General features: G+C 39.6%; 2 protein-coding genes across 2 annotated transcripts; both read right to left on the reverse strand.

Annotated features, from left to right (window-relative positions):
• Window positions 1-133: 133 nt before the first annotated feature.
• Window positions 134-17,039, reverse strand: lmtk3 (lemur tyrosine kinase 3). The gene is made up of 16 exons (XM_056762905.1): window positions 16,544-17,039; window positions 14,322-14,452; window positions 13,536-13,680; window positions 13,374-13,444; window positions 12,814-12,932; window positions 11,424-11,511; window positions 10,897-11,045; window positions 10,674-10,758; window positions 10,301-10,422; window positions 10,008-10,157; window positions 3,311-9,845; window positions 3,049-3,212; window positions 2,335-2,477; window positions 1,895-2,228; window positions 1,691-1,769; window positions 134-1,469 (listed from the first exon to the last, which is right to left on the reverse strand). Exons 1-14 carry the CDS (start codon window positions 16,629-16,631, stop codon window positions 2,017-2,019), a joined length of 8,202 nt encoding a protein of 2,733 aa, XP_056618883.1. The 5' UTR covers window positions 16,632-17,039; the 3' UTR covers window positions 134-1,469; window positions 1,691-1,769; window positions 1,895-2,016.
• Window positions 17,040-17,633: 594 nt separating this feature from the next.
• Window positions 17,634-19,982, reverse strand: leng1 (leukocyte receptor cluster (LRC) member 1). Its single transcript, XM_056762289.1, has 4 exons — window positions 19,523-19,982; window positions 19,108-19,293; window positions 18,568-18,872; window positions 17,634-18,181 (listed from the first exon to the last, which is right to left on the reverse strand). Exons 1-4 carry the CDS (start codon window positions 19,652-19,654, stop codon window positions 17,971-17,973), a joined length of 834 nt encoding a protein of 277 aa, XP_056618267.1. The 5' UTR covers window positions 19,655-19,982; the 3' UTR covers window positions 17,634-17,970.
• Between the last annotated feature and the right edge of the window lie 110 nt (window positions 19,983-20,092).

Genomic DNA, 20,092 nt, shown 5'->3' on the forward strand with positions numbered 1-20,092 from the left:
CTTCTCTCGCAGCAAAGGCTTTTGGGAAATGTAATCTTTTCTCAGAAACACGCAAACCAGGCTTTTTTGTATTTCGTATAATAAATACGTTAATAACTAATAAAATATAAATCACAGAAAAAACATATTATAAGACAGAACAATTTATTATCATCAAACAGTTCAATAAATGTTTCACAGTTTCCATGTTATTTTTACTCCTGCTTCTTACAGAAAAAGAAACATATGCCGAAAGTGATGTAACAAATTTATGGAGTTTACCTCAGACATTTGCATGAATGAGATCAAAAAATGTTAATGAATCAATAAATAAGTCAACTAATAGTCATGTCTGCTCATTTCTCTTTTTTCATGCCAAGCAACAATGACTGCTTTAAAAATGAGTAAAGAAAAAGCTACTGTCAAATACATAGAAAAAAAACACCTGCGGAAAGACACATCATAGGACAATTAGATACAGATTGACATCTAGAAATATCTAAATAAGAGAAAGTTTTTAAAGTGTTTGTACCTATGCAGGAATATATGTTTGTTGAGGCGGTTGTTAATAGGATTACGTGGCGAATGCCATAAACCCAAAACAATTTGATGCAAAGTAAAAGTGCAATTTACCTGAACTTATGAAGTAAATTCGGCCAACAAACAAACAAAATAAAACATTTTAAATAAATAATTACATACAGAAATCAGATACAGAAATAAATAACATGTTGCAATAAAAATACTGTATAAAACATAACAGTTGCAGTTTTATTTTTCGTGCACTCTAATACATTTAAAACAAATGGTTTTAAAATGAGTTTGTATTCTGTCATGATTTGGATTTTTAGTTTGTACAACTGCTAATCGAGAACTGCTCTGCTGTGATTTCAGGAGACTTCCCCCTCAACCACAAACTACAAGAAAGTCTGACTGCAATGAGAACAAATTTACAATGTCAATATTTCTAAGCACAAATAGACAGGTACTGGTCAGAGAAAGTGCGCCCCTCTATTTAAGGGGAATCAAATACAAATGTACTTCAAGAAGCCATGAAAATAGAACAGTTAAGCTGGTACATAATAAGACTCCCATTGCATAGCCGAAAAGTACATGTCAGATTTTACGCAACTCCAATGTTTTTGGCTGCTTTGAAGGTATTTTCTACTGTGGCATGGATTCACCCCTCCTGCAGTTAGTGAAACCTGGACTGCATGCAGCCTTTTGAAACGGGAGTCCTTTCTTTTTCTCGTAGTAAAAAAAATAACCTCCAGGAGTCGTCATAGTTACCGATGACAACGGGGCCACTCATTCACTCCAGGGGGGTAATTTTTGTCCGGGTGTTTGGGGAGCATAAGAACGTCACACTAAATGAGGGTCTTCGGCAGGGCTCACTGTAAACCTTGATGACGACCCAGAACTTACTCCAGTTGGAGATCTTGACTTTACCACACGGTCCTTACTTTTTGCTCCCTTGTGGCTGCTTGCTCCTGAAAATAAATACAGAAGTAAAATCAGGGTGGATGATTCTAAAAGCTGATTTATTTAGGTATGCAGTAACTTTAACTGTAGCAAATACTAATTGATTTATTAATAAATCCCATCAAATTAAAGTCACATGACTATAATTTGTCTCACACAATCACAAATTGCGAATTTTTAAAATGATTTGCAAATCAGACTCCCATTATGTTCTGCCCGCCACACTCACCAAAACTATCAGTGTTGGGGGATCTTCCATTTGGGGATGAAGCTGCAGATCCAGAACTCAGTTCATTGGTTGGAGTTTCCTGCCGTAAACAGTTTTAAAAATGTAGAGAAAGAGGTAATATATTAGTTTGCTAAACAATTTCCTTGGATTGTTTTAAGGTTAAGGCTTAGAAAAGTGGATCCTCTCAGCTGAAGTTATTCATACCTGATCGAAAAGATACACTGTGACATCATCAAAAAATGACACATTCCTCCCACGGTCACGGTTTTCTTTGTCCACTGGCTCTTTTGGCGATTTCAGCAAGCTACGCAAACCTACTCTCTTGTCTACGTCGGTTTCCGTGACAACGATGACGCGCCTGGGAGACTCCTCCTCCTGTTCTTCTTCTCGTCTTCATCTGGATCACTGCCTGTTGATGCAACCCTCCTCCTCCCCACTCTTTGCTCGCCTCCCTCCCAGAATCCTCCTTTGGGGTTAGGTGAGAGAGGAAGAGAGAGGGCGAGTGGTGGGAGGGTTAGAGAGAGGCGGGCCAGTTTAGCTAATGGTGGAGAGATGTAAATACAAAATGATGAGAATCAGGCATATGTCTTAGAATGAATTAAAATGACAAAATTATTTGTGTCTTTGTTTTGTAGCCATTTAACCTTTCATTGCTTGGTTTGCAGCTGGACCGGCTGCAACTTCAGGCTGTTCAAGCACAGTCAGTTCTTCTGTCTGTGTTTCAGCGGGTTCACTCACAGACGCAGATGTAGAGGAGGGTGGGCTTTCCTTTTTACTGGAATAAATGCTGAAATAAATCATGAATACTAAGATGAAGTAGCGAGACATGCGACCAGAGCCTGCGGTTATATTGAATATTATAATAAGACGATGAAGATCATTCTCAACACTTTACATTGATCACCATTAAATAAAGAAATCACACATCATAGATGATTTTTGGATTAGACAGTGAAAAGAGCTTTAAAATGCAAATATCTTGTCAAGAATAGATATTTATACTATGAGTTTCATTAACCCAACAACAAGTGTTGGTGGTACGTTAAAGGGACAGCGAGTAAATCCAAATCTGTTTGAATTTATCTCTTTTACAGAACAAAAAAGAAGATATTTTAAAGAATGTTGGACCCCATTGACTTTCATTGTCCGGACACAAACCACCAGGACATCTAAAAATATCTTATTTTGCATTCCACAGAAGAAACAATCATACATAGGTTTTGAACAAAGGTGAATAAATAATGACAGAAATAATTTTTTTGATGCACTACCCCTTTAACTGTAAATGCCCTTTCAAGTTTAAATGACAACGCATTAATGTTTTTGTTTTTCAATATTTTTCAGTTTTCATAACATACCTCTCTTCATCTTCAGAATCTTTGCTTGCAACACTTTCTTCGGTGGAAGAAGAGGCAGAAGCTCCCCAAGGGTGTAGAATGATGCTGTCACTTACTGTAGACCCCCATAGAACATTGGTTTTAACATTTTCACTGAGAGAATACTGAAGCCTCTCCTCACAAACCTAAACAAAAACATAAACGTGTAAAAAGCTTTGGTAGTTCCCGAACACATACCAAAGAGTACACTTCATACCCTTAAAATATATATTTCCTAACTCACCTGCATCCTCAGTCCATTTATTGTCTGCATTTTTGAAAGTGACCTCTGCCCTTTGGAACCATCTCCAGAATGGCACGGCGAGAGAACTGATGCCACATGCTGCCCTGTTCTCATATCCAGACACACATGAGCTTCTCCTTTGACATTTGGAGAAATGTTTTCATGTTGCTCTGAGTTTTCTAAGACAGTTGTGGAACTTCTCGATATCCCATCGACTTCCTCTTTTAGCTCTGCTTTTGTCTGCCCCTCTGAAACTGAGGCTGAGTCATCATGATATTTTGTGCCACAAGCGTCACTAGTTCTTTGCTCTGGTGTTCTCTTCAAAGATTCCAGCAGATCCAAGTTCCCCAAAAACAGATCTCCAAGGGATTCTTCATCCCCAGAAATGCAGCACAGCTGCTCCAGTTTTTCAAAGTCCTCCAGAGGCTCCTCGTCCAAATCCTTCCAGTCGGAGATCAACAACTCAGGGATGGAGTTCAGAGAACATTCCGAAAGAGGTGGATGGGACACTTTCTGGGACAGGCTTTTTCTGTCGTTCACCTGTACGCTGTCTGATTCCAGGTGAATGTGATTTTCTTCCATGAGAGATGTATGTGTTTTTTTGCCCAAGTTTGCAGTGATCCCTTTGTTGTGAGTGGTGGTACCGCTTTTAATCTCTTGAAGACATTGATCTAAACCATTAGTGTCATCACAACTCTCTGACTGCTCCTTGTGCCCCTTAGTAGACATTTTATCCGTGGCACAGAACATATTTGAACCAGTCTTGATTTCTATGTGGTGTACTGTATTTGGGAAACAACTAGGGCTTTGGCACTTCTCTACTTCTGCATGTGGGGAAACAGCAAATTCTGTTAGCTCCATTGAAATCAGTTCAGGGGCTGAACATTGGACATTGCTACTGTGAAGCTGGCATGAATCTGGATCAGTGCTAGTGGTGAGACTTGGGAAAGATGGAGAATTAGGTCTTTCTTTTTCAAAAACTACATAATCTTGTGCATTCCTGTTTATGAGAGGACAGTAATTGCTTTCAACGTCATGTTGACAACTTTCAGTATTGAGATCCTCTGGATGTACTAATTTGAAGTGAGAACAATCAGTTGAGTTTGGCACATCTACTGTGCAGGATTGATGTTCCTCAAGGTCTGTGACTAAATCTCTGCATGCTTCAGTCTTGGGTGCCCATGTGTCTTCAATTTGGTCCCTTGGTACATTGTTGCAGGGACTAGAAAAACATTCTTTATGGTGTTGTAGATGATCAAGCTCATTAGTTTGGGCATGCTTTGTAACTGACGATGAGGGAGAGTTATTGGATGATGTCACAGAGTGTCTATCTTCTTGCCTGTTAAATTCTTTACACTCATCCCCAAATAATTCATCTCTAACATCATTTTGTGAGCATATCTCAGAATTTTGAGTTTGATGATTGACCATCTCAATGGGTCTGTGCTCTACAAGTGCCTCTAACTCTGGGTTCTCCAAATTTTCAACTTCAATCTCCATATGTCTACTACAATGCTGTGGTGCACCATTTCCCATGTCCAGATTTTCCATGTTCTCCTCTTGTGGAAAGTCAAGACCTTCTTCGGGTATCTGCTCAGATGTAAGGGTTTCCTTTACCCCACTAGAAATGACTCCTGTTTGTTTTTCAGATGGTGGATAATCGGCCTTTCCTATACTTTCGTCATTAAAGGTCTCCTCAAAAATTCCCTCAGTAGACGGATGAGACTCGCTATCAGCTAGTTCATCATTTGCTTCAGATTCCCAGAATTCATGGCTCACCTCTATGTTTTCTTCCTCCCATGCCTTTTTTCCAAAACTTGGGTAAAGCTCTGATCCGAGTCCCACTTCTGGTTTCCGAGTTTCAGCTGCAGCCCACTGGTCATTTTCCACAGGCCAAAGGTGTAGCTCTCCCTGCTGAAATCTGTGGCAATTGATTTCTCCTTTCACAGTCTCCACTGCACCACAATCTTCCTCGAGTGCACTCCATAACTCCTTCTCCTTCAGTTCAAGTCCAATCGAAGCAACTTTGCCAAACTCATCAGAACTGTTATCTTTTGAGGGCTCCATACCGCTGACTTGCTCCTCTGCAACATTTTGTGAGGTCTCCTTGTTATTGAAGCACAATTCCCCTACAGCTAACTGACTTTCAGACCTTTCTTTTGTCTGCTCATCTTCACTCTCCTCTAAATAAGAGAGGTTTCTTAAACCTAGTTCATTTGCATCTGTGTCTTGGATATCAGGTTTATTTTTATTTTCTCCTGTGGGTTTAGGATTTGTCTCAGACCAGACGAAATGAGTTGTGCTGAAGTCGGTGTCATGTTTTGTGTTTATCTCAGTATTGTTGCTGCAATTAGAACAATCAGGTTGTAAACTATAAAACCGTGATAATCTGGATTTACATTTGTCTGATGGCTCTTCATTGTCACTTTCAGAAATAGGGAATTGAGGTGGTTCAATAAGTTCCTTCTGATAGCTTGAAGTGTCCCTTTGAGTCTCTGAGACTGTAGGAGAAAGCAGTCCAGCATCTGCATCACCTGTATCTTGAATCATTCTCTCTTCTGAGAATGTGTGAGACATGACCTCATTTTTAACAAGAGAATTATGGGAGCTGTCGGCAAATGGAAATGTTTTTACTGTCTCATCCTCTCCTTTGGAAAACAATCTAGCGATAAACTCAGCATTGCCTTCACTCAGAGAGTCTCCTGAGAAAACGGTTTTATCAGCATTGTGTACAAGACCCTTCTCTGCCATCACACTCTCCAGAACTCTTACATCATGGGTACCAATATCTACTCTTAGAATTACTGCTTCATTGGAACCCCACAATTCCTGGATGTTTACTTTCACCTCTTTATCAAAATGATAATTCTCCAATGGTCCTTCATCATCAATCTCCATCTTCTCCTCAATTCCCATCAGTATTCCTCGTTCTCCCAAAAGAACACCACCCGGACGGGAAGGACCAAATCCATCAGTGCCTCTTCTGCCTGAACCTTCACCACTTTCCAGGTCACTGTCAGAGAAGTAAGCAGAGTCCCGATGAGGTGTTTCAGTTCCTAGGACTCTCCATCCATTGCTTGCTCCACCTGAACAGGAGTCTCCAGGTGTGAGGCAGTCTAGAGAACCAGAAGTCAAAGGTGACAAGACAGAATCTGAGGGGGTCATAGTGGACAGTGACTGATCTGAGTTTGGTTCATGTACCATTGGTGAATGGAATAAATCTGTGCCTGTTTCATTTAAAGATAGTAAAGAATCACTCTGAAGTATTTTCTCACTTATAATGTCTCGGTCTTTTTCATGAAACATTGTCCTTGAACAGGGTTCCCTGTCATTTGGAGTGGTTTGCTCAAGGGCTGCTTTAGAGGCTGTTTCCATTTGTGTTATCTGTTTGTTTACAGTGAAGAAATCCTGATTTATGCTGTTTTGAATTGCCGAAAGGGGTATGTCTGAAATATATTCCATCTCTGTTGTAGAGGTTGTATCACATACTGAATTTCTGTTTTCTGTAAGATTTAGAGAGGTACATTTTTTTGGGCTCTGATTTGAAAATGCAGACGGTCCCTTAATGTTTGAATCTACTTCTTTAAATGTTGTATTTGATGTCATCACCTCTAGGTCTGATAAAACACTGTCATCTTTTTTCTGTGATTGCTCTTTTCCCTGAACAAGTGTGTTATTCAAATCTGTTTCGGCTGCTATTTGGATTTGGCCATCAACAGTGATTTGATGTGTGTAATCTTTCACTTGTTGGGAACCATTATGATTGCACAAACTCCTGGTTTCTATTGGACCTTCACTTATACAGTCACGTGACAAGCATTGATTATGGAATAGGCTGTTTATCTCTTCAATCTTCCTAGATTGTAGATCACAAAGTGGCATGCCGGACAACAACCCATCTTCAGAATTATGTTTTGTGTCAGTATTTTCTTCCTCTTTCATAAAAGGAGATATGTGGTCAAAAAGAAGGTCCAACTCCTTGCCTACTTTCTCTGTGGGGGTAAAGTCATTAACAGGATTCTTTGAGATTGACCCAGGTGAAAAGTTACTGACTAGATGTACAGACTGTCCTGGTTCAAGATTTTGTAGCTCAGATGCTATGTGAAGTACTGGAATGTCTGGACGGACGGCAACCTTTATTTCACTTCTTTTAGCCCGTTTAGTGACTTGAGCATAAATTGCTTCTTTTGTCTCACTCTGTGATTTCCCAGTTTGAACTCTTTCTTTTTCAAACTGTATTGTCTGTGATGACTCTGGGTCAATGCATATTGACTCGTACTCAGGAGATAATGGAATAGGTGAGACACTCTCATCCATTTTTTGTTGTCTGGTAATAATTTCAGTTAGAAATGTTTCGGCAGACTGGATCTCCTTCAAGAATTCCTCTCTGGTCATTTCCCCTTTCTTAGGCTCAATTTCGACACTCTCAATAGAAATCTTAGAATGGGACTTCTTCATCCCATTTGAAAAAGCCTCCTCAGTTTCGGCATATTTTGGTAGATCGCCTGCATGTGCAAAAGGATGAGGTGTGGTTCCATATCGGGAAACCGGGGTCCCGCCATCGCCATCATATACATCCTCACAATCTGACACAGATGTCTCAATCTCTGTGAGAAACAAATCTCTCTTTTTGGGTCTTCCTTCATATCCAGTCAGAAAATCTTTGTCTGGGCCCCAAGCCTGTGAGGATGAGTCAAGTTCTGTAACAAGGGACTGAGATCTGCGCATTCCTTTGAATCCACTGTCTTTTCTTCCAGTACCTTCCTTTGCCCATGAGGTTTCTCCTACTTTCAGAACCACTGAGTCATTGGAGATCTCTGTCAGAAACAGATGTATGGGGGATTTCCTAGCAGCTGCCACTCGCTCCCTTTGCATTACTGCATCTTCCCTCCATATGGCAGGAAGTATGGTGGCAAGGCGGGACTGTGTACGCTTCATACCCCTTGAGAAAAGCTCAGCTATAGCAGGGTCTCGCTCTTCGGCCAAGCTGGTTTGCTGAATAGTTGTGCCAATGGTGGGTCTGTCTGGTGACATGAAAGGTGAATCATCATCATCCTCATCATCTTGTAAATACTCTGGGCTCGAGGATGATGTTCTCCCAATTTTTGGAATTGTGGATTGTGAACGGGTCATTTTGGAAAAATCATCATCTTTAGTGTAACTATCTGGGCCATCTCTTGAATTGTACAGAGACTGAGATCGTGTAATGCCCCTGTCAGCATTTCTCACATTAGTGTTGTCACAGCTTAGCGGGTCTCTTTGTAAGTGCATTGCATTATATCTGGAGTATGTCTCTGAGGAGTAATTCAGAGGTCTGTAGTGAGGAGGGAGGGGTGGAGGGCAGGTTTGTGGTGGAGGGAACAGTGGGTGACCTCCAGAGGAATTTGGAATGGAAGGAGATAGAGACGGAGATGGAGGCAGTGTTTGGTGAGTCCGATTAAAACCCAAATGATCAAAGTTGGCTTTTGACAATGAACAACTGCTCATTAATAAAGAATCAGAGGTCTCAACTTTGCCTATTGGGTATGATGTTCCAGAGTAGACATCTAAACCATATGATCTTGTGTATCCTATTGGGGGAGCAGGCAGCGGACGCGAGTGTAGATGGCTACCAGAGGATGTGGACATTGAACGAGGTTTGGGGGGAAGGATAGGTGCTTGAGATCCAACAGACCATGAACACCTCTGCTTTGCTTTGTCTTTTAATTCTCCAGGGGTCTCATTAATGTCTATAACAGCATAATCTGTCACCCTGTTACAGCTCTCCCTACCAAACTCAACTAAGCCAGTGTTTGTAACCAAAATCTGTACCTCGCTGGATCTTACTGTCTGAGAGGTGTAAGATGATCTAGTCCCTGTCTGAAGCTCAAACAGCTCCAAATCCCCGGGACACTTTGAATTCGTTTTCAATGATCGCCCTTTTGCTTGTAGACTAGGAGATTTATCCTGGGGAGTATGTTCTTCTAGACGAATGTAATACTCACTGGCCAATGATGGGCTGCGAGCACTGATCACAGGGACAACAGTGGGTGTGTCCAACATCTGCCTGTGGGCAGAATTGGGCGTTGGTATGGGTTGAGGAGGAGGAAGGGGTTTATAACCCCTTCTTCCGTGGGCCTTTTCCCAAAAGTATTCAAAGTTTAAACCTTTGCTTGTCTCAGTAACTGTAAGGATGTCATCAAGTTCAGAAGTAGGAGTGATCATATTGTCCACAGGGTCCAAAAGAGGGTAAGAGTTTCCGTTCCCCCTGTGGTAGCCGTCCTCTCTTCCATACTCTCTATCTCTCAGTAGTTTGTTTGCAGCTGATTGGAAAGCAGCGGGCCGAAGTGCATCCCATCGTCTTTCAAATGACTCCTCACTCTCTCCTCTCCTCCTGTGTCCATTGTGTTCCTCGTAATCTTCCTCATCCTCATCTATTCGAGCACTTTTCCGACGTCCTTGTTCTTCAGCGAGGAGAGAGGAGAGAAGGAGGAAGACTTCGTTGACCGTTGGCCGCTGGGATGGCGGTAACCAGCATGACTGCATGACCTCATACCTAAGAAAATATGCAACATACTTTTTACTTGTCTTATTTTTACAAAATATGAATTTCAAGGATTTCTAAGACCAATAAAAACACAACATAAAAAACCTAAGTGACGTTTTCATAATTCATGCATGAAAATAGTCTAACCAGTAGACCAATAAAAACACTGACCAATAGTCTGCATGAGTGAGTTTGAGGCGAGGTTGAGCCAGAGTAATCTGTCGTTCCCTGATGACAAAGGTGATTACTTCTTCATCACTCAGGTGTCTGTGCGGCTGGGCACCAAATTCAAACAGCTCCCATATCACCACACCTAGAGACCTGTCAGTCAAAAATATAAAAAAGGCAAAGCAGATTAGGTTTAGAAACAACTAAGCACTGGAAGCGTATATAATTCATTTGAATAAACAAGTGATAGATTATTTCTTCATGGTTATCTCTTTTTGAATTACATTTTCACATACCACACATTGCTGTTCTTGGTCTGATCAGTTACAATCAAATTCTCACGAAACTCCTCCAGAAGTTCAGGGGCGATCCAGCGAAGAGGGATCCACAGTTTGTCTGGGGTTAGATAGTAATCGTCCTGTATGTGTGAGGAAAATGAAAAGATTAAAAACAAAAATGTTTCAAGAGTTTCAAAACAGGTCAAAAACAAAAGTTTCAAAACAGTGATTAAGAAAAATGTATACAAGTATAATATATTTAAGAATAGAAAAACAGAACTATTTTACATTGCAAAAGCCCTTTACACAAATAACTGATTCAGTGTAAACCATAGGCTTGTTCATAATGTCTCTATGAAGTTATATTGCTCTAAAGTTTTGTAATTACAACCTTATATTGATTGTGTGAGAGGCCATAGTCTCCAATCCGAACAGTAAGATCTGAGGCAAGGAGGCAGTTCCTCAAGGCCAAATCACTGGAGAAAAAAGACGGATTAAAGACTTAAACATCCGTTCTCATAGTCACAAACCATAGAAAGTCTTTGTTAGTCACATAGTCTTGAATTGATTAAACAACATATTTTATGAGTTACAGTACTCAACATCCTTCTGACCTGTGAATGTAATCATTCTCATGGAGATGCAGGAGACCTGAGGTGATCTCATATGCCATTCGTTGCAAAGTCAAAAGGTCTCTGTTGAAAAGGTCAGGGGTCATTCCATCGGACTTTCTCTGAGCTCTTAAATATCTCTTCAGGTCACCCTGTAGAATATAAAAGTTATTTAGATTATGCTTGGTAAAAGGCATTTGAAGGACTATGAAAGCATAACAGCTTAAACAATTTAACAAACGTATACAATCTAAAACTTCTGTATGTATTTATGTTTACTGAGGAATCTGACTGAAGTACAAACTGAAACACAAACGTGACAAACTTGTAATTGTTTATATACACAATCTGTTCATAAATTGTTGCACTGAACGAAATGTGGCAATTTACGATTATGAACTATTTACACAAACTTCGTTCCGCTTGTGTTTCCTGTCAACAGCTGTATTTCACTGATCTGCTGATCCAACTCATTGCCCATGAAAGTAATTGTTTTTAAAACTAATCCCAAAAATTTTTTAGGTTCTCACCAGTTGACAAAACTCCATGACCAGAAGGAAAGGAATGGTTTCACTGCACTGGCCCAAACACTGCAGGATATTTGGATGCTGGAGGCTTCTGTGACGTAAGAACAAAATCAATGAATATAGTTACTTAGTCAATGTTGTTATACGCTCAAAGCAGAGCGAGAGTAAAGAGAAAAAAGATAGCAAATGTAATTAATCTTAAACATTGCTCCGATAAATACATTGTGTTCCTTTTGTAGCATTCCAGAGATAACTTTCAACTTGATCAGGGCCAACCAGTTAAGCAGTACATTATTTATTCAAAAGCATATATGTGACCCTGGATCACAAAACCAACATTTTTAGTAAAAGACAAAAATACATTGTATGGGTCAAAATTTTTCTTTTATGCCAAAAATCATAAGGATATTAAGTAAAGATCATGTTTCATGAAGATACTTTCCTACCTTAAATAGATAAAAACTTTAATTTTGTGAGTGAATGGCCTGCCACAGTGCCCCTGATTAATAACTTCAAAGGCCATTTTCTCAATATTTTGTTTTTTGGCATCCTCAGATTCCTGAGTTTTAATCTCAATCAGATATTGTCATGTTCTAACAACTCATACATCACCAGAAAGCTTATTTATTCATCTTTCAGATTATGTTAAGATCTCAATTTCGAAAAATTTACACATTAGACTGGTTTGGTTGTCCAGGGTCACATTTATGCATTTGAAATATGCTTTTATCCAAAGCAATATGTGACCCTGGACAACAGACCAGTCTTAAATAGCACGGGAACGTTTTTAGTGAGCGCCAAAAATACACTGTAGGGGTAAAATTACCTATTTTCCTTTTTAACAAAAAACATTAGGATATTAAGTAAAGATTATGTTCCATTAAGATAATTAAAAAAAAATCCTACCGACTATGTATAAAAAAAATTTTTGTGAGTGGATCTCCTGCTACAGTGCCTCAGAGTAACAACTCCAAAGGCTATTTTCTCAATATTTAGCTTTTTTTGCACCCTCAGATTCCAGCTGTGTAAACAGTTGTTGTTCCCCCTAGAGAGTGTCCTATCCTAGCAAACCAGATATCAATAGAAAGCTTATTTCTTCAGCTTTCATATGATGTTAAAATCTCAATTTCGAGATTAAGAAGTCTTAAAACTGGATTTGTCGTCCATATGTGACACATTTTTTCTCTCATTACAAGCTTTTCTTAAGAACAGAGCACATGACCTTGGCATTTTTACCATTATGCCCTACCAGCTGATACACAAAAGCAAAAAATAAAAAAATAAGACACAAAAATAAGGCAATTAAATAAATAAAAATGAAGGAGGCAAAAAGAAAGAAAACACATGTTGGAGGAGAAACAATGAACAAGACAAAATGGCAGCGCAGTATGACCTGTATGGCTCTGACTCTGCCAAGAACTTCCGCTGTTCCAAAGGACTGGCACTGACCCTCAGTTCCTTTACCACAGCTTGATAGGAACTGCAGTCACTAAGCACCTCAGCCAGGATAACCTAACAGAACAAGAGAGGAAAAAGAGAAAAACAAATAGGTTTCTACACTACACCGGCACTCTATTCTGAAAGAAAAAGAAAGGAGAGTGAATCAGCATCCTTAAGAAAGTGTGCACCGACATGACCCACTCCCGTTAACACAGAGTACAAATTCAGGTCAGTGTAATTTTAGATGGTCACTGAGTAAGAACAAGACTTTAAGACATTGGCCCATTATCCCAAAGGTTACATGTTTATAAAGATCTATTTTTTGCTTTGTCAGAAAAATCTAATACACAGAACACCGATTTTTTTTAACAGTTTTATGTTTACCTGAAGGTCAATGATGTTTACTACATATAATCATAATACTCCTCTCTATGCTGTGTTAGACATCCATCATGGGTCTTTGTAAATTTCAACCTGTTTATAACATTAGAAATCCAATGTAAATGTGTCTACCTTTCCAAACCAGCCATTTCCAATCTCCTGCAGGTAGTTGAGGGTGTGCCTTCGGAAACATTTAGAACCGCCTGTTGGATACAATAGGAAAATACTTTAGATGTTTCCTGTTATGGTAGCTTAGGGGTTTGCCTGTGGAAACTGGAGAGTTTGTACTTTTACCCGTGCCGTTAGGTAGGGTGGGGCAGGTCTTATCCCGCAGCGGGAGGGTGTAGACCTCCTGTAATGATGGACAGGAGGACAAACTGTCTTCCGGCACAGGGCTGGATGCCCCGGAACATTCTTCCCCTTCAGCATTATCAAACTCCTGAGAGAGAAATTTTGGTTTAGACAAATAAAAAGTTTATATAACTTTTTTTCATTTCTGAATTCAAAGAAGGATTTCAATACAATGAAAATGTATGTCTCAAATAATTCTATGCTTATTTACAGCCGCGTAAAAAATTAAGAAACATCATTTCTGGATAAACTGTGGTCCTTTATTTCCTCCAGTGTCTGTTGTGTTTCAACAAAAGCAAAGTAAGGGGCATAAGTCAGCAAATGTTAAAGACTGACTGTATGATAAGACACATGAAAACTGTGATTAAAATCCATGTTATCACATAATTTTTTTTTTGAACTTTTCTCAAATACGTGCACAAATATTACTGTTGTATTGCTTAAAACTAAATGTGAACTTGTTTTCTTTGCAGTATTTGAGGTCTTAAACAACCTTTGTTTTTAAGGTTGCTATGAACCGTAAACTATGTTTTTATTTGTAATTTGGTAGAAATATCGTTAGTTCCCAGAATGAAACAAAAATTATAATTTAACCTAAAAGCATACACAATAAATTCTGAAAAACTGAAATGGTGCTTTGAAATAAAATTTTTCTGCGGCTGTCTATCAGTAACACAATATCTCAAACTGACATCCAATACACAGTTCATACACAATAAGGGGACTTACATTGAACCCCACTCCTCTTTTGCAGCAAAGGCAGGTGAGAAGCAACAGAACAAAAGACACGAATCCAGAGCAGGAGATGAGAATAATCACATAAGGGGGAGGAGAGAGAGAGTCGTCCCGGGACAGAGAGACTAAAAAAATAAATTGAAAACAAGAATAAGAGATGGCATGTACAGAGTTTCACATATCCATCCTGACATTCAAAAGATAAAACAGAAGAAAAACAGAGAGCGAGATTGTTTATATCCCTAACAGGGAGAAAGTGAAAAGGGCAGCGTTACATTCAGAACATAGCACAGGAATCCAATGAAGAATTTTCATTGCACGAAGGGTAAGAGTACAGTGAAAAGCAGAGGAAACCAGAACATATCATTTTTAGATTGGGTGGAGGGAGGGGTCTGAGAGTTTAGGTTTGAGGAAAGCAAAGGAGAGAAACCAGAGAATCATCAAACAAGACATTCCTTGTACTCGTCACCATTGAAGAAGAAGGAAAGGAGTTTGGAGTTTTGTTTTGGGGAAGAGCCTTATTAAGGAGGGGACTTGATCGTTGAAACAGATTTTTTTTTTATTTAGAGGGTTGCTGGGTCAAAAGGAAAGGTGCCATACTTGATTTTGTACCTCAATTTGGTCGTTTTTTTGGAGAGCCATCTGTAAAGGAGAAAAGGTGGGGAGGAGGGCATGATGTTAAAAGAACCTACGGTATTGTGATTAACCAGAGGCTAATAATGAATCTCCTTTATAATAAAAAAACTATCATCTTGACACGAAACCTTGTGTTTACTATTTGTATAGCAACATTTGCAGACATGCCGTTGTTGGAGAATGTCCCCTCAAAACAAAACAAAATGTGTTATGCATGAAAGAATGATACCATCAAAAAGCATGTATAGATAAAACATAAGTAACAAAATTGCAGAATTCTTTAGGATCATGAAAAGGACTTTTTGGAACACGTCTGGGGGGAGGTAAGCAGATCTTGAATGAGGCTCTCAATACAGCTGTTTAATAAGAATCACACAATACCAAGCATTTATTAAACGTGTGTTGACCCAACACTGTTAATAGGTCATTTTAAGATGCGCTCATTTTAATAGTGGGAAAGTTTATTTTTATTCAACGGTTGTGTCATTTTATGATTTGTATATGTTGAAAATATAAATATGTATAGCATAGGACCAAAAATTAAATATTCTTTTTCTTTAGTATGTGGTTACATATAACAACCGATTCTTCAATTGTCATGATCAACATGCATTTAGCTTGATACTCCTAAGCCTCATGATTTTGATATTGGAGGCTACCAGTCATCTTATTATTATGAGAAAAAATCACAGCACCAGAACCTTAAAAATGTTGTGAAGACAAATGCCCAGACTGGGAAAAAATGTATGCCGATAAAATGCACTGTAAGATCTATATTTAAGTACAACGTTTTTTATATAAAAAATATGCCACGTTTAATGACAAAAAACACATTTTGTTTAAGAGAATCATATCGCGCTTTTCGCGTTAAGAACTACGAAAATAAATACGTAGTTACAGCTGTCGTATGAATACGTTAAGGGTATAATTCATATTTTAACCTTGTACTGTTCGAGGTGCTGCCCAGACATTGGTAGACAGACACGGTCCTGTGCACATTTTTTTTCTCTCTCTGACCATATGGTTTGCAACATACTGCACACAGAAGCGCACAAATAAACACGAGGGCCTGTTGGCACATTTGTGCCAATATTCCTATGAAAATATCAGTTTAAAATCCTCACCCCTAATACGGTGCAGAGGATGACGCTCTGGAAACATTTAAATGATTCAAGGGGAAAACACGTTATGTAAAAACATGATTTAGTTCAGGCCTAACTGTATCGTAAAGAGGAGAGCTGTTTTGAAGGCCTACAATGAAAGACCATACATGCACAACAGAAGAACAGACGGACCCTCAAGGCTATACATGTGAAGCCAGTATGCAACCTGCAATGTTACGCTCGCAATAATTTTATGGGGCGGCTGTCAATTATGGTCCTAAAAAAACAATTGTATTATATTATTTAAAAGTGGGAAGACACACCATAACGACAGCGTTGTCATTCATGAGTCACTCACATCCAGAGGTTTAAAATACTCTGTGAAGACATCTCTCATCACAGCGTAAAATCCCCGTAATCATCTCCTCCCCCCTCCGGCGCATCAATAACATCCTCGCGTCCGAAAAACACTCTCACCTTCCTTCTGCGGGGCTCCCAGTGCTCTCTCCGGGTTGAAGTACGACATCACCCCCACCAGAACAATCACCCAGCACTGTAGTGACATGGTCGCGGGGTCCACGGCACCACCATTCGAGCGATGCTTTCAACGGTCCACGCCGCGCGCCTGGCTCCCCGTTCGCTCCCCCTGATAAAGAAACGTCCCCTTGTTGTGCAAACCCACTCTCTTCCTCCCTCTGATGCTGCTTTAATCCGCAATTAAACACGGCGAGCGCTCTTTTGTGTCAGCCTAATCCTGCGATCAGCATCAGCACCAGCGCGCTTTGCTATTGCGTCTCCATCGCTATCCCACTTTCAATGTCGAAATCGGCAGGAAATAACCCGTTGAAGTCCGTCTGCTGGCCTTATTCTCGCGTATATCCTTCCCTATGTATTGTGTCCGTTGCATGTGTGCGTATAGGAGCAATGTTTTTTTTTTTTTTTTTTAACAAGATGCCCCTCTACGTCAGATGCTAGCGAGCTTGCGCTATGAGCCGTGCGCGCCACCCTGCGAATTTCGTAGGTAGACGGTATTCTCCGTAGCGGTGCCTTAGCTCAGGTGGCCAACAAAAGCGTTTGTTTATGAGATCGGAGAGCTGTTGTGCAACGTAGACGCCCCCCTGGCGTGGCCTTGCGTATGATTGCATCAAAATCCTTTAAATCGGACCACCTCCACTGTGCGGTGACATGATCCGTTTGGGAGGACAGGTGCACATAGCGTGGCATTGAAATTCTCTGTAGCCTTCGAGTTAATTACATGCAAATCTCTGTCTGTGTCTGGAAAAGGCCAAATATTTTCACCAGAGGGGAAATAACCATATAGATAAATACTAATTAAATGAAATTTTATAGTATATGTTTTATAATATATCATTCACTTATTTTGTGTTTATGTGAGTCCACCAAATATACCTTAAACGTAGATCAGAATGAAAACAGTGTTATTGATCAATGCCATTCATAATTGTTATTATGAATACCAGAGAACAATGAGTAAAAAACATTTTAGGATGTTGGTTTTCAAGATGTTCACACATTAAAATATGTTAGGAAAAAGGGAACGATGGTCTCACTAAAGCATGTCTATATTTAATGCTGATGAAACAGAACTGTACATAAATCAACTCTGATGTAGATCCTGCAAATCATGACATTTATAAAGAGTTAATCGCTCCTCCTGTGCTGTGAGCGCAAACCAAAGCAAAAAATACGTTTTCCCGTTTGTCCATTTTACAAAGCTGACTGATGGATATGTCGGAGAGGCCAGATCGATGGCTTTTATGTAGCAATCACTCATTTTTAATGGTCTTTACACTTAACCTGTGGCTAATTTCTAGTCCAATCACAAAATAGGAACTTGATTCTTCAAATTCTGGACATTGTTAGCAAATCAATCCAGCTACAAGCTAATAAAAGCCATTCTGATATCCGTCTCTCCTTTGCCTTTTTCGTGCCAATTCGGGAAAGTAGGCACTGTTGTATGGTCTGTCTCTATCACCCATCTCTCTCTCTCGTTTTTCTTTTCCGGCTCCACTTTTCTGATCCAGTAAGGCCTGTGTCCTTTTCCTTTCCTCCGCTTCTCTCTGTAGTCGTTCTGCCCGTAATGTCCCTATGGAACTGTCATGGAAGGAAAAGAAAAACTTCGGCATGAAAAAGTAGCATTCAACAGAACGTAATGTTTCAAAATTTGTTTTTTTCTACAAACAGCAATTCTTGATAGCAATACGTAAACAATCCTTATTACTTTTCTTAAAACGACAAGCAGAAAATACCTATATACTAAAAAACATACTAATTATACTAATACTAATTCATACTAATTATAAAGGCATTTACATACATTGCAAATTGTTATGGTCAAAAATAAAAGTCTTTTAACACGTATTTTCACACTAAAGAAATGTCTCATTGAGCATTATGACATGTTAAGTATGACTAAACTGTTGTGTGGTCATGCAAGATGATTTATTTGTGTCGACAGATATAGCAAAAATAATTCGCACCTATCTCCACTCCTCTTTTCCGCTCTGTATTTCTTCTTATTTTTCTCCTTTCTGTCCTTCACTCTCAACGCCTTCTTCATATCTTTGAGAGGATCCAAACTATCCTTCAGCTTCCTGTCTTTCTTTTCTCTCTCCTCTACAGTTAAGCTCTTTTGCTGTTTTTTGTCTTGATTTGTTTTGTGTTTATCTTTTTTGTCGCTCTCTTCCTCTCTATCTTTTCGGTCTTTCAGGTACCAGGGAGTGACTTCTGTTCCAGGAGCTGGGCCCAGAGACACTAAAAGACCAATGGCACGCTCCTGCTTCTCCTAGAACAGAAAAGAAAACACTTTTATTACTATAAGGAAAATGTTGTAAATGTAAATTGAGCATGTGACAATGTTACAGTAAGGATTTATAATGAACTGTAGTTTGCTTTGGATAAATATGGCCTTGACAAAAATTTATTATTGTGTGTACCCGATTATGATTAACAGCTTCAGAACCTTAATCAATTGAGCATCTTAGAACAAAAAACATTGAGGCTGTAAGCCTCTGACACACCTGATCTTCTTTCTTCTCTTTGAGGTATTCACTATTGCCTTTCTTTTCAGCAGATTCTTCTATAGGAAAGAGATTGAGGTGTTCTATCTCTCTGGCTCCCCGGCTCGTCTGTGAGGTTTCTCCATCCTCTGTCTCTTCATGCGGGAGAGCTTCTCGCGCCTTCTTTCTCAAATAATCGGTTCGAGCCTGAGGGATTATTGGACAGATAGACAAATCAGAAACAAGTGTGCAAGATTAACTTTAATCTTAAATAGAGCATTCATCATATTTACAGCATAGTTAACATGTAACAAAAAAAAGCGTTTTTAAATTGTGTAGAGAAAATAGGTCACGGGGGTCACCGAGTACACTGGAAGCTGTGTTTACAGTCAGTGAACCTAGAAACAGCGGAAGGATGCTTGGTTGCTATGGTTACCTCTTGCTCAGCGCGTTCCACACGCCGTTTGATCTCGCGTTCTTCCTCCGCTGCACCCGCCTCGTCACGGCGCACGCGCGCAATGTTGTCCTTGTTGCGCACATGCCAGCTCTTCTTGGGCAAAATATTCATTGTAAACGGCGATAAAATAAAATAAATAACCACTGACCGGTTGTATGTTCGTCAGGGCACGTATGACGTCAAGTAAACGAGGCAACAGTTCAGTTTGGGGATTCAAACAGTCTCGTCTGGCTTTACCTCAGTCTCAAGTAACTACGTACCTAAATCAGACTCCCAAATTGAACCTTATGTGTAGCATATATACGCCATGCATTTTAAATCGGATGTATTGTAACACGATGCTAATAAACTTCATATTATCGATATATACATATATTTCCTAACACATTCGAGCAGCAAGAGCGCTCTGTAAACACCGGAAGTATATTGTCGTTACGTAAGTACGTCAGACGTAAACGTTCGCCAATGCGCTACATGTAAAATGCCACACGAGGGCGTGGTTTAATATTGCTCTTCGACGAACGTTGGTTTTGTCCCAATATTTTTTAG

Source organism: Triplophysa dalaica, chromosome 12, assembly GCF_015846415.1.
Source record: "Triplophysa dalaica isolate WHDGS20190420 chromosome 12, ASM1584641v1, whole genome shotgun sequence".
NCBI lineage: Eukaryota > Metazoa > Chordata > Actinopteri > Cypriniformes > Nemacheilidae > Triplophysa > Triplophysa dalaica.

Bases quoted from the DNA above. Each gene is read 5' to 3' on its own strand.
- lmtk3 (XM_056762905.1), bottom strand. From the start codon at position 16,631: ATGTCACTACAGTGCTGGGTGATTGTTCTGGTGGGGGTGATGTCGTAC. The intron at 13,681-14,321 runs GTAAGTCCCCTT...TTTCTCTCTCAG, and splicing joins AAAGAGGAGTGGGGTTCAAT to GAGTTTGATAATGCTGAAGG. The intron at 13,445-13,535 runs GTAAAAGTACAA...TGTATCCAACAG, and splicing joins CACCCTACCTAACGGCACGG to GCGGTTCTAAATGTTTCCGA.
- leng1 (XM_056762289.1), bottom strand. From the start codon at position 19,654: ATGAATATTTTGCCCAAGAAGAGCTGGCATGTGCGCAACAAGGACAAC. The intron at 19,294-19,522 runs GTAACCATAGCA...ATAATCCCTCAG, and splicing joins TGGAACGCGCTGAGCAAGAG to GCTCGAACCGATTATTTGAG. The intron at 18,182-18,567 runs GTGCGAATTATT...CTTCCATGACAG, and splicing joins GAAAAGAGGAGTGGAGATAG to TTCCATAGGGACATTACGGG.